This window comes from Cyprinodon tularosa, unplaced genomic scaffold (genome assembly GCF_016077235.1).
Source record: "Cyprinodon tularosa strain WSP-4 unplaced genomic scaffold, ASM1607723v1 ctg540, whole genome shotgun sequence".
Lineage (NCBI taxonomy): Eukaryota > Metazoa > Chordata > Actinopteri > Cyprinodontiformes > Cyprinodontidae > Cyprinodon > Cyprinodon tularosa.
The window spans coordinates 642,854-656,868 of NW_024039275.1; the positions used below are offsets into that span (position 1 = coordinate 642,854).

Here is a 14,015-nt window from a genome sequence, read left to right on the forward strand (position 1 = left end):
ATGGTCTCGGATTTCATGGACTAATCCAAGTAATTAGAATGTAAATGTTAATATCCATTTGAAAGACAGCTATTCGGGGGCATTACCAGCAGGTTTTAACACCTTGGACAGGGGTCTTTAATGCTTTCCAGGCCAAGGACCCCCAAACCGATGGCAAGATGGAGCAGGGACTCCCTAATTATTTATATTGTATGAAATTGTGTTATATTAAACTGGTCCTATAGTCACTCTATTACAGATGGTGTCCTTTAATGAAAGTAATTTTATTAAAGTATTTTGATTCCTGGTTGATGGGACAGGTGTTGTGAATGAAATGGTGCCAAGCTTGAAAGAGCTCCTGTGTGTCGCTGAATGTGTGCATTTATTATTTTATCTGTTTTACTAGTGTGTTGAATTCATGTTTATATGTATTTAAAGACATTGCAATTAGTAAAAAATATAAAAAATATTTAGAAAAGATTAAACCAAAGCTTTAGCGACCCCCATGCAGTACGTCTGTGGACCCCCCAGGGGTCACGGACCCCCTGTTGAAGACCTCCGATCTAGGACATTCTATTCTAAAAAGTAGCAAAAATCAATCAGATTGGTAAATCTGTGGACATAAAATCATCAAGATTTGCCTCAGATATGGGCTTTGCCTGGGTAAGTACACACTATGGCTCAATTGTCCTGTTTTTGGATCCGTTTACCTTCCCTTAAACTATGACTAGCTTTTTTTTTTTTTGCAGGATAAAAAAAATAACTTTGCATGAAATCGAAAACATTTAATCTGATAATGGCACCTTCTACGTCAACATCAAACAAAATGTCTTTGGTATTTCTTCCTATGCTGTTATTATGGCAAGAATTTAAGAATCCAAAACTATCAGGTCAACAGTTTCTCCACAGTTACCTCTTTGCTTTCTTTAATGCTTTCCCCACTGGCCTTCTATTTAAGACAGGAGATGTCTCACTTGGTGTGTGCCGTTTTCTTTTTTTTTAGACGATGGCTTAAATGGAGCTGTGTGATAAGGTTAAATCCGGAAATTGCTTTCCAGCCTAAACATCTCCACCAGTTGCTTTAGACATTTTCATTACCATGACCTAAACAAAACAGAACTCACTCTTCCCCTACAGTCATACAAAGAACAGAAAAAAAAGCAAGCCTGTTTTGTTGCATTTTTTTTTTTTTTATTGAATGAAAGATTTCAACTCAAATATTTTGAACAACTTTGGTCAACATGTAAAACTGTCAGATAGGGGGTAGAAAAGTCTTACTGACAAACTGCTATTCCAAGGTATGAAGCTGCTGGAACAAGTTTGTTCAGGTATTAAACCAATCCCAGCTTCTTTTGAAAACACATTCCCACCCTCTTTTCAATCCATTTCTTCAAACTGACCACTGTAGTTGCATACATTACTTAACTGGAAGCAAAAATCTTCAATCCTCTTTTAAGTGACCGTTAAAGTTTTACATAACTATCCTTTACACACATTAAACCCCAATTGCTTAAATCCCAGAGATAGTGATTCATGTATATCTACTTAAATTGTGTTTTTAAAGAAACAGTGACCCATCTCAATGCGACTGATGTTTTACTAAGTAAACACATGGTCCAAGTGACCAAGATGGAAACAAACAAACAAAAAAAGCCTCTGTTTACAAAGAACTGAGAGAAATACAGGAATAAGAATGTACAGAAAACAATTTCTTTGAAATTATTTCAGATAGTCTGTAGCAGAGGATAAGCAGATTTATTTGTTTGCTGCTGAGCTCACTGACTTTACAGTATCCCCTCATTATTAGTGCCTGCATAAGAAAAACATGGGAAAAATGCAGAACAAACCAAAAACAAGACCCCCTCCCCACCACAACTCGGGTCTCTCCACCTGTTTCCCAAAAGCTCCAACTTGAATTATTCCAAACAGGTACAAAGACCGAATATTCTTCACAAACTATAATTAACATGAAGGGATAAGAGGGCCCATGCAGCTCCTCTGTTTGACATGAATGCTGGTTTGTGATATGACATAACAGAAGAGGAACGCTCCGGGTTGGGAATCACAGGAAGGCGAGAAGCTGAGGAACAGGCTGTAGACACCTCCACCCTTTCCTCCTCTTCTTACTTTTCCTCCCATCCATTAATTCTTGATCAGTCCACCGTCTCCTTCGCTGACGAAACGCTTCCGCCCTCTGGAGGACAGAAATTTATTTAAAATGTGTTGCACATTTATGGAGGAGGAAGGAGCAGTCGACTGAGTTTAGTGCTTGGGGGGAAAAAAATGTAATTCCTTTTGCAACAGCATGAAAAGGCAACTGAGAACAAATCCTATAGGGGAACATAAAAAGAAAAGGGACAAAACGTAGAACCAATAATGTATGTCTATTGTATTAAAATTTCTCAATCTGTATAATGGGTCTGTTTTATGGGTTGCCTTCTCAATTCAGAGGGCCTCCTGCCAGTCTTTGCCTAGGGCCCTAAATTTCCTAAATCCACCCTTGCTATCACCTGTAAGTTGGACCCTGCATCTGTCTCTGCATGGCTGGCATAACTATTTCTGAGTCTTGCTGAATTACAAAAGACAAAGATAAGTTGCATTTTAAATGTAGCATAGCATTTTTCCTGTAAAGTTTCTATATAACTTGGAGATATATTTTAATGCATGTTGCCTATCCCACTGAATGCGTTTCCCCTTTAAATCTGCAGCTTTCCCTACTTGTGTCTCTGTGCTCTACTTGGATTTATGAACATGTCTGCCAATATAATGATGCCCAAAAAAATTTAAGATATCTAGACGCTCTTTTTAACTAGTAAAGAAAAAAACATTTAAACTCGATGTTTTGTCAAACCTATTACTTACACTCTATTGGCGCTTTCTGAACTGAAAAAGCTCTGTATGTCTAACGAACTGATTTTTTGGTGCCATGCTCTATTTTATTAGTTAATGGGGTGGACATGTCCCCACCAGTCTTTCGGAAAGTTGCGCATGTGCCTTAGATAATTTTTTGTGCGTTTTTAACTAATTTCTATTAGATATTACAACTGCCAAACTTTTTTTTTTATTCCATTTGCTACAGAAAACTACCAGCTACTTAACATTCTTAAAGGATTATTGTTTGTATTTTATACTTCATTAATACTGTATATTAGGCATCCCCAAACTCGGTCCTCAAGGCCCCCTGTCCTGCAGGTTTTAGAGGTTTCTCTGCTTCAGCACAGCTGGTTATAATGATTGCAGTAGACCAAAAGCCTGTTAATCAGCTTTCAATTAAAATCAGCTGTGCTGGAGCAAGGAAACCTCTAAAACCTGCAGGACATGGGGCCTTGAGGACCGAGTTTGGGGATGCCTGCTGTATATAATACAAAAATATAACTTTTTTTGTTTACTGATATAGAAACTTGAACACAATCTCTTGAAAATGACAGTACAATTGATGCGAGATCAAAAAACATTGTTAATATTCCCACATGCAGAAGCCATTTGATTTTTAAAAAAGATGTTTGCTCTGTGACTGTGATAACTTGTTCACAAGACCAAACCAAACAGGTTCATCTTTTTTTTTTGGCTATTACATAGGGTTCATTTCTCAAGTTCTTTGTTTCCAAATATAAATTTATAAAATACAAACTCTTACCCAAAATTTGAATAAAGTTTTAATAAATTCTAAGCAATAAGATCAAGGAAAAACCCAGGAAACAGTATTTATTATGATAAATGACACAACAGAACCACAGATTTGTTCCCATCTAATATACCACTAAGTGAGTTTTACACGGTTCTGAATTCATCTGACCAATGTGATGAAAAACTAATAAAACCTGATTGTAAAATCCAAAACTTTCATAGATAGTTTCTTTTTTTGTTATTTTTGCTATCAAAGAGAAAATGATCTAGGGACTGACAGCTGTTTTTTTTTAATCCATTAACATTTACCTATCATCATGAATGCTTCTTCTGGCATAACTAGAAATAAAGGTTTTGAAAATGAATGATTTATGGAAAACTTACCTGGAAGGACAAGCATCCCGCAACTGTTTGGTGATGACAGACTCCTGGTAGCAGAGATCCACAAAGGTCTCCATGATTTGATGGGCATGAGGCACATCCAGGCTGATTTCTTGCAGCTCATCATAAACGCGCTGGAAACCCTAAACGTAAATATTAAGTAATGAAAAGCTGTCTGGAAATATGAAAGGGTATTGTAATCTAGTCAAATTTACTTACCCTGTTCATCTGATCCACAGTGATGAGGCCTGTTTTCCAGAAGGACTGCAGAAGTCTCATCATCATGTTAGTGGCGGTGTCCCCATTTGACTCCAGTACCATCATTATGGCCTTACATAAAAAAACAAAAAAAAAACAAAAAGGAGAAACATGAACAAGCAGAAAGACCTTATCTTACCACTGTTACCTGTCATGTCCCGCACTTTATGTCAGTTTTTAAATGTCAGTCTTGTATATTTCTTGTATATTTGTATATTGCAAAGAGTAAACGTAATTTCATTTCCCTTGTATGTCTTGTACATATGTAGAAAATGACAATAAAAGCTGACTTGACTTGACTTGACCAGAAGTTTGGGGTTTTCGCCACATGATGGCAGTGTTTCTATACTCGCTGACTAATCTTCAACCAAAGGTTTGGCAGGGATAAGGAAAGAGCCATTTAATTTTGGGCTAGAGTCAATAAAATGTGAAATATATGATACCAGAGAGGCTAGACCTGAAGGAAAAAGGTCAGAATCAAAGAGCATGATCTTAATAGGAGCTGATAATGATTTAATACACTAACTCAATTAATATTCTTAATTTTTTACAAAATGATTTTACCAAAATCTTGACAAATGAAATCATGACATTAATTAAACTTAACAAATTCTGGTCACAAGAATGCAGCGTTAGAGCCACTCAGGTCTGTAGAAGAGCCATAATATGACCTGTATGACCTAAATAAAAACAAAATGGCCTTATTGAAGCAGGTTTTTGGTTTTTTGGTGAATAGCTCTATCAGTGTGGCAAAATCCACCCACTGTTCCTCTTGGAAAAAAACAATACATGGAATATTTTGTAAAATGTCTCCTAGTTTTAAAACGAAAGTTACGTATGTAACTACGGTTCTATGAATCCCGGATGACCGCCAGAGGGCGGTGCTGAAAGCACTGAATGTTCCCTTCGGGCATGCGCAGTTCGAGTAATTATACCAACAGAGTCACACCTGTGACACCGGATGACCACTCAGAAGCTATATAGCCTGGTGTCATCCTTTGCTCTGCTCCTACAGAATCTTCTCGCAAAAGCAAGGATTCTGAGTGACAGAGAAGCTCCGCCAGAGGGCGGTGCTGAAAGCACTGAATGACTAATGCCAACGATGTCACAAGGAATCCTGAGCACATACCTCACAGAGGAGGCCCAGCAGAACCTTGTAAAAGGACCTGACCCAGGGGATGAGGGGCAGCCACATTGACACTGTAGAACCTGGTGAAGGTGGTTGGGGAAGCCCATGAAGCAGCAGCACATATAGCTTCCAGCGGAACCCCTCTCAAAGCAGCCCAGGAAGCGGTGACGCTCCTGGTGGAATGTGCTCTCACACCGACTGGCAGGGAGCAGTGACCTGCAGCGTAGGCGTGGCAGATGACACTCACAATCCAATGGGACAGACGCTGTTTAGAAAGAGGACAGCCTAACCTTGGACCCCCATAGCATAGGAAAAGCTGGTCCGAGCGTCTCAGATTGGCGGTGGCTGCAATGTATGCCTCCAACGCTCTTACTGGGCACAACTCAGACTCATTCTCAGTTGTACCAGATTGAGGCTGAAACCGAGCCAGCCGCAATGGCTGGTTACAGTGAAAAGGAGACAACACCTTAGGCACAAACGCAGTATTAGGCCACAGGGTAACACCAGAGCCATCTGGATTCCACCTGATACACCTAGGGCTGACAGAAAGAGCATGCAGCTCGCTGACCCTCTAAGCTGAGACGATAGCCATCAGGAAAGCAGTCTTGCAGGAAAGCCACTTGAGTTCTGCTGGTGCCAAAGGCTCGAATGGAGGGTGGCACAGAGCTGTGAGAACCAACGGCAGATCCCAATCTGGGGCTTGTGGGGCTGGCTGCTGGCACAACCTACGAGCACCACGCAGAAAAAGTGAAACCAGTTCATGGCGCCCCACTGTACGGTTGTCAACAGTTCGGTGAAGACATGAAATTGCTGCAACATACACTTTAAGGGTCGAAGGAGAGCGGCCCTTATCAAGGAGAGACTGGAGGAACTCCAAAATAGTGGGCACCGAGCAGGAAACTGGGTTCTCATTGTGGGCAGAGCACCACTGAGAAAAGAGGCGCCATCTGTTAGCATACTGCAGCCGAGTGGAGGAAGCCCTAGCACTCAATACGGTGTGTCTCACGGTGTCTGAACACCCAGTCAGCCTCCCAGGGGCCATGCCCACAGCTGGAGACGTTGAGGGTTGGGGTGCCATATCTGTCCCCCCAACTGAGACAGCAGATCCCTCCTTGCTGGAAGACGCCATGGAGTACCGTGACACAGACTCCAAAGCAGCGGGAACCACGGCCGCGCTGGCCAGTACGGAGCTACCAGCAACACTCTGTGGCCCTGCTCGAGAACCCTCCGTAGAGTCGGCCAAATCAGTGAGAGGGGTGGAAAGGCATACAGGAGAACCTGCGGCCATGGATGAGCCAGTTCATCCTGGCCCAGTGCGCCCGCCATCCCGGTTAGGGAATACCATAGGGGGCAATGGGTCGACTCCTCTGTGGCGAACAGATCTACCTCTGCCTGCCCAAAGAGGTTCCAGATTATGCGCACTACGTCGCGGTGAAGAGACCACTCTCCCGGAGCAGGTGCCTGGCGGGATAGAGAGTCCGCAACCTGGTTCTGCCGTCCTGGCAGATACGCTGCGCGCAGGGTACACAGACGGGGAAACGCCCATTCCAGGAGATCCCTCGACACCTTCAAGAGACGTGCTGACCTGGTGCCACCTTGGTGGTTTATATGATAAACAACAGAGGGGTTGTCTGTCCGAATCAGCACGTGCCTTCCCTCTAGGTGGGGCAGAAGGCACATGAGGGCCATGTGCACAGCCCGCAGCTCCAGCACATTTATGTGTTCGGTGCGCTCCCTTGGGTCCCAGAGACCCCGAACAGCTCTGTGTTGCCACACGGCACCCCAGCCCATGAGGCTGGCATCCGTGGTGACCACCTCCCTTCAACACACTACTAGCCCCATTGGAACACCACTGGACAAAAGGGTCCCGTCTCGCCAAGGAGCTAGGGCATGGAGGCAGCTCCTGGTCACCATTAGCCTGCGATGCCTGTGCAGCCTGGCGTCTAGGCGAAAGCTGTTGAGCCATCGCTGCAAAGGACGCAGAAGGAGCAGCCCTAAGGGCACGACACGAGTGACTGATGTCAGTTTGCCCAGCATTCGCAGGATGATGATGTAGGGAAACTCCCTGCCCAGTCTGAATCGACGGACAAGCTGGAGTATGTCGTCCACCCTGTGAACAGATGGACGGGCCATCATGGTAGCAAAGTCCAGATGCATCCCAAGAAAGGTGGTTGTCTGAGATGGAACAAGACAACTCTTTGCCAAGTTGACTTTGAGGCCTAACAGTGACACATGAAGTAGAAGCTGGGACGTATCCCGAGAGGCAGCTACCTGAGAGGGAGCACAAAGAAGCCAATCGTCCAGGTATGGCAGAATCCTGACTCCGGAGGCCTGTAGAGGAGAGAGGGCTGCTTTCACGCATCGAGTAAACACCCTCGGGGAAAGGGAGAGCCCGAATGGGAGCACCCGGAATTGCCAATGGCGCCCCCGATAGGCAAACCTGAGAAAACGGCGATGTTCTGCCGCAATAGGCACGTGAAAGTAGGCGTCTGTCAGATCTACTGATGTAAACCAATCTCCCGCCACAATGGTCTGAAGGACCTCTGTTATGGTGAGCATGTGGAAGGGAAGGACCTTCAGGTACCGATTCAGTCCCCTTAGATCTAAAATGGGGCGAAAACCGCCGGTCTTCTTGGCCACAAGGAAGTATGTGGAGTAGTAGCCTCTGGGTTGCCGCAGAGGATCTACAGACTCGATTGCCCCCTTGCCCAGGAGGGCGGAAAGCTTCTGGTCTAGTGCCTGAGATTTCACCGGGTCTGTGATGACAGTTATCTTGACCCGGTGTGAGAGGGGGGGCCGCCTTCGGAACTGGAGCCTGTAGCCATTGGTTAAGGTGGCAACCACCCATGGATCTACGGCATGAGCAGCCCAGAAATTCAGCTGCTGATGGGAAAAATGGCCGACGGCTGGCCCGGTGGCATCATCTTCTATCCCCACGGCCCCTGGGGGCTCTGGGGGGAGGGCGTCCAGGATTTGAGGCTCTGTCTGTCTAACAGGGCGGCAGACTGGCTCACGAAAGTCCCTCCTCGGTCTCTGCCGCACATCATGGGAATAGGAACCAATAGGTCTGCCACCAGTCTGAGGTGGTGGCTGAACGCTGGGGGTAGTGGCAGGGCGGCCGGAACGCTGGGGAAAGGCAGGTATGCTCCTGCGAAGGCCGGAAAGCTGCTGGCTAGTCTGACGTGCCTGAGCAGTCCGTTCAAGCGCCTCCAAGGCAGCTGATCCAAACAGCTACCCTGGTACAACCGGGACACCCCTGAGGGTCCTACGGCATGCTTCAGTCAGAGGAGATTGTGCCAACCAGACCTGTCTACGAGCTTGGACAAGGAAAGACATGACCCGTCCAAGCTCTCTGGTCATCAGCGCGAAGGCCTGCAGCGCTGCGTCACTATAACCAACCGCCGCACTTGCACCACCAGTGTCCTGAACAGATGCAGACAGGGCAAACATGAGGTGCGCCAGAGAATTGCCAAGGCGGCCAGCACGCGCTCCTGCATTGTACGCCTTACAGAGGAGGTCATCTGTAACCCGACATTGAGTCCGCGAGCACCGGACATCAGGACGCAGGGCTTCATCTGGTGACACAATCAGTGAAGCAACAGCTGGTTCAATTGCTGGCATACGGTCCAGGCCGGCCTTCACCGACTCATGCATGGCAGCTAATACACGACCATCCGATGAGAGACGCGACAGCGCTCTCGGTTCCCGCCAACAGGCGTGTAACTCCTTCAAGTACTCCTCTGATGGGGGTACAGAAAAAGGAGTAGGAGCCCTTCCACGTCTGAAAAAGGCACTGCCGGAGCTGGATGCCTCTCCTTGTGGGAGTTCCAGCTGCAGCTGCTTCAGGGCCATAGACATGACCTCCCGCATGGAACCGTCACCGGCCTCTCCAACCGCACTCTGAGATGAAAATGAACCAGCCTCAGAGGCTTGAGAGGACCCTGCCTCCTCCTCATCTCTAAAATGAGAAGCGGAAGCAGCCAGAGAGATAACGTCATCCTCTACAACCAGCTCGGGCATTGGTGGGGAAGAGAGCCCAACCACTGGGAGCGAGGGATCAGATTGCCGTGTCTGCAACAAGGACTTCATCTCTGCCAGCTCTGCTGACAACTGCTCCTCCCTTGTGGACAGGCCCTGGTCAGGTTTGGCCCGCTTCCTCCGGGGGAGGGGCACAGATGCTGTGGTCCCACCACGGCGCTTAGAACGCTTGGGGGGAACCACCTGCCCAGAGGGCGGAAGGTCCGAGCCCTCCTGGGGGCACAACTGGGCCAACCGGGCCACCCTCACTGCATGGGGCATAAAGCTGCAGTTCATACAGGGGTTCTCAGACAGCGCCTCCAAAAGGTGCTCATGTCCAAGGCAGGTAGGGCACAGGTCGTGGCCATCCTCTGCCTGCAGGGCAGCCCCACAATCCATGCAGCTGTGAGAGCCATCCATGTCGAAGGCCGACAAGGCTTAAAGAACAGAAAGTTATCGAAAATCGGGAGAGGGGGCGCAAACGCAGCCGTCACCAATTACAGCAGAGAAACGAAAGAGGCTGCGAGCACAAGGCAGCCGATACTGGGAGAGGGGGCGAGAACCGCTACCGTCACCAGGTATAAAACCAATAAACCAAAAAATCGAACAACGTTAGCTGTATGGAAACTTAAGTTGGGAGTAGGAGCGAACAAGCTGCCGTCACCAATTAAGAGAGCAGACCAACGAAAAGGCTGCAAAAAAGGTTGATTTTGGGAGAGGGGGCGAAAACGCTGCCGTCACCATTCATAACTAAGCAGACCGATGAAGAAGGCTGCAAACAAACCAAAAAAGGCTAACAACGTTAGCCGTCTCCAACTTCGGCAAACGAAGTAGACCACACTTGGTTGGGAGAGGGGGCGAAAACCGCGGCCGTCAGTAATTATAGCAGCGCAGACGGGTGAAAAAAAGGATGCAAAAGTAGGGAATATACTGGGAGAGGGGGCGAAAACCGCTGCCGTCACCAGGTATAACACCAACAAACTAAAGAAGCTAACTACGTTAGCCGTATATAACTTCGGCAGTGAAGTTATTCACACTGGGAGTAGGGGCGAAAACGCTGTCGTCACCAGTTCGAAACAAAACAGCACGAAGCTGTAGGTAAAAAGCTAAAGTCGTGAGCCGGGAGAGGGGGCGCGGACGCTACCATCACCAGCAAACAACTCACTTACCTTCCGTATTCCTCAGAATCGACCCGTTGCAGCCCTGGGAGGGCGGAGAATAACCGCAACTCCGGTCAAGATACAGGGGCTTCAGACAACGGGGAAGTTAGCGAACCGCTTGCGAGAAGAAAAAAGGAGCAGAGCAAAGGATGACACCAGGCTATATAGCTTCTGAGTGGTCATCCGGTGTCACAGGTGTGACTCTGTTGGTATAATTACTCGAACTGCGCATGCCCGAAGGGAACATTCAGTGCTTTCAGCACCGCCCTCTGGCGGTCAGTAGGGAGGAAATAGAACAGGGATTGTTTTTATACACCAACGGTTGTTTGGAAGAGATTTTTCATACTATAAAAAGCAACCAATAAATATGGTTGCTAAATGATACCAGGGCATTATGTTTTACAGTCTCTATACTTCATTTTAAGATTAATCGATTACTAAATTAGTTGATGAATTTTTTATTAATCGATTAATCCCGATTAATCCGATTAATTGTTTCAGTCCTATTTGTGACCATTTATCTTTCCACCATTAACAGAGGAAAGGTAAAAAAAAAATCTCTGCCACATGTTTATTATGAAATCATCCTACTGCAGTAGATATTGTTCTGTAAAGATACGTCACAAAATAACCTACCAGGGGTGATGATAAAGGTTAAGTGACCCTCTTTGAAAATGTGCTCCTTAACCCATGGTTAAATTTGGTGGATAGAATTCCCACCAAATAAATTTATAGAAATATGTTTTATATGTTTCATAGCAGATTATTTGCTGTATGTACATTGGCAACTAAAAAAATCTAAGCTCATGAATCCTTTTTAGTCAACTTGGACTCAGCTCTTGATCTGATTCCACTGAAAATTAGAGAAAGTAATTGGCAAACGAAGAATGTCCCTGGCAAAAAAACAAAAAGAAGTAAAAATGTATGTTTACAGCTCTTTTTTCACTTGACTTCAAAATAAACCAGCAAGAAAGAAAAATACATTACAATAATAATTTAAAAAAGCATGCAAAAGGTAGGACTGGCTGAATACCTCATAGACCAGCTCATGGTGGAAGTGAGGGACCTCCAGGTCCCGCAGACAGTGCTCCGCCTCAGAAACATCTCCAGATATCAGGTACTCTTTGAGGAGAAGGTTCATCTGCAACAAATACAAATGAGGTCCCAATGAAAGGTGAAGACATTCAACTGGAGCCACTCCGGTAAGAGAAATCTGAAATCCAGCTAAAGCTGGACAAGTTTCAAGATTACCAACTTATATCTTTAGAATCCAAGAGAAATAGGGGAGTACTACACATAAATCGCTGTGATGCATTTCATGTTTATTTAAAGAACAATACAAGGGACTCGGAATCTCAATGATTTCTACACGCAACCTGACTCAGAGTTGACATTGAGGTTCCTGCATATTTCAGTTTATAACATCTATTTAGGCATGGTGACCAATGTCCTTCAATCAAATTCAAATCAGATGGTTAAAAGATGGACAAAGTTGATCCAACACATGCATGAACAGTCTCTTCTAAAGAACATTAAGAGTAAATGTGGATTATTTTCTCTATTAACACCTACAACCGCCCTTAAATCTTGCAGGAATTAGTCACTGCAACCAAAAGGGAGAACACTGCACTCTGCAGGATGCTTTGAACCATCTGAGCTGGAGCTGTGCTTCTGAGTCACTGAGATGGAAATCTGTGCATGTTTGAGTCTCAGCAAGGAAAAAATTAAGTCATCTGATCAGTGAAAAGGAAAATAAATAAAAGGATAAAATAGTCTGCTAACCAGCACAATCATAGTGAGATTTTAGATATTAGAAGCTCACATCAAAGATAATCCTTTATCTTATAACACATTTTATTGTGCTAAAGCGAGTGAAATGAGAGCTGCCCAAAGATATTTTGCTGGAAAGTTAGAAACACTTTAGAGGGAATGAAAAATATCTTATGATTTATTAATCTGGAGACATTTTAGGTGCATATCTTCACATAACCAGATAATCTGGGCCAATAATGTTGGCTGTAGTCTCTTTACGCCATTAAGATGATATAGTAGATTTAGGAATTATTTAAAATTATGAAAGAATATAAAAAAGAGGAAGTGAAACATTGTGTGTAACTAAAACAGGTGTTTTAGTTTACAGTGACATGTTGAATGATCACAGGGGACAATTCTTATTTTGACTTATTTTGAGACCTGAATCCGAACAAATTATGCTGATGTTCTGAGTGAGAGAGTTGTTTATGCTTACACTTATCTCAGCCTAAGTCTAAACCAGACGGAACGTCCAAAGGTCTGTAGCGCCACCATACTCAGATAGAAGTCACCCTGACATGACGAATACTTGGAAATGTTGTGTAATAATTAGACAGGCCGTCAGCTGAAACTACCACTTAAAAAATTATGAAAAAAAAAATAGAATAAAAAAACTTTCCAGGATTGGTTTGATAGCTGTAACAACAGAACAAACAGTCATACAAATAGGAGTTAGCTGGCTGGTTTTAACTGTGCCCACTTCTGAGAGGACTGTTCTGCTGACACAGCAGTCCAGCACCACATTGGCCTGTGGATCCCTACCCAGCATGCATTTCTACCTTCTGTTTATGTTACATAATAAACAAAGACCATGTGATGGTCGGTGTAAATTCTCTGAGCTCAAAGGTTTAAAACCACCATAGAACTCGATAAATCAGACTGATTATTAAATGAATCATAAAAGAGCTTGGCCACAGCTCACCTTTTTGACGAGATGCTTCACTGGTCTCAGACCTCCACCAACACCCCAAACGTTATCGAGACCAATCATCCCCTTCTTCATGGACAGCAGCACTGCTGCACGGTCTAAAGCCACTCTGGACAAAGACAGAAATAAAGGTTCGAAGACAGCTCTATACATCTTCTTTTTAAGTGAGAGAAAATAGAGTTAATGTGTTTGAGAAATCCATAATAAAGTCAACATCGCCTCTGCTGGATTACCTGGCGTGCTCACAGTCCACTTTCCCTTTGTAGGTATCCAGGAAGGTCATGGGAAGGACGTGGTCGGCTATGCCGCGGGCTATGAACTGGCCTAACATCTGGAACAAACAGGATGAAACATCATTGGAGAGCGATAAAGAAAACGGAGCAGTATGTGAGAGTAGAGCAGAGCAACTTGGAAGATTCCTACACATGTGAGGAATCAACACATTTCACAGTTCAGCGTTGTTACCACTATTTCTATTTATTCACCGGATTGCTGATAGGCCGTTGGTAGTACACGGTGCTGTGAAGTCACCAGCCGCCATATTGGTACTCCCTAGTTAGACCGGTCAGAATGTAAATGATACGTGCACTACAGCATAGAAATATGATCACAGCATCTGTAGACTACTGTGATTTGTGGTAAAAAAATACGCACATCACATTGCAGAGTCAGTATTAAGTCTATAAATCATGTAATACAACATATTATACAAATCCATCACAAC

At 44.7% G+C, this 14,015-nt stretch overlaps 1 protein-coding gene across 1 annotated transcript in view; it reads right to left on the reverse strand.

The window, feature by feature from the left end:
• Positions 1-1,148: 1,148 nt before the first annotated feature.
• pdcd4a (programmed cell death 4a) overlaps positions 1,149-14,015 on the reverse strand; it is a 31,164-nt gene continuing 18,297 nt past the window's right edge. The window contains exons 6-11 of the mRNA XM_038304766.1: positions 13,525-13,622; positions 13,286-13,400; positions 11,585-11,692; positions 4,207-4,317; positions 3,991-4,130; positions 1,149-2,173 (exon numbers count right to left, since the gene is read on the reverse strand). Coding sequence (XP_038160694.1) covers positions 2,122-2,173; positions 3,991-4,130; positions 4,207-4,317; positions 11,585-11,692; positions 13,286-13,400; positions 13,525-13,622 — 624 coding nt within the window. The 3' untranslated portion in view covers positions 1,149-2,121. The remainder of the gene's footprint in view (positions 2,174-3,990; positions 4,131-4,206; positions 4,318-11,584; positions 11,693-13,285; positions 13,401-13,524; positions 13,623-14,015) is intronic.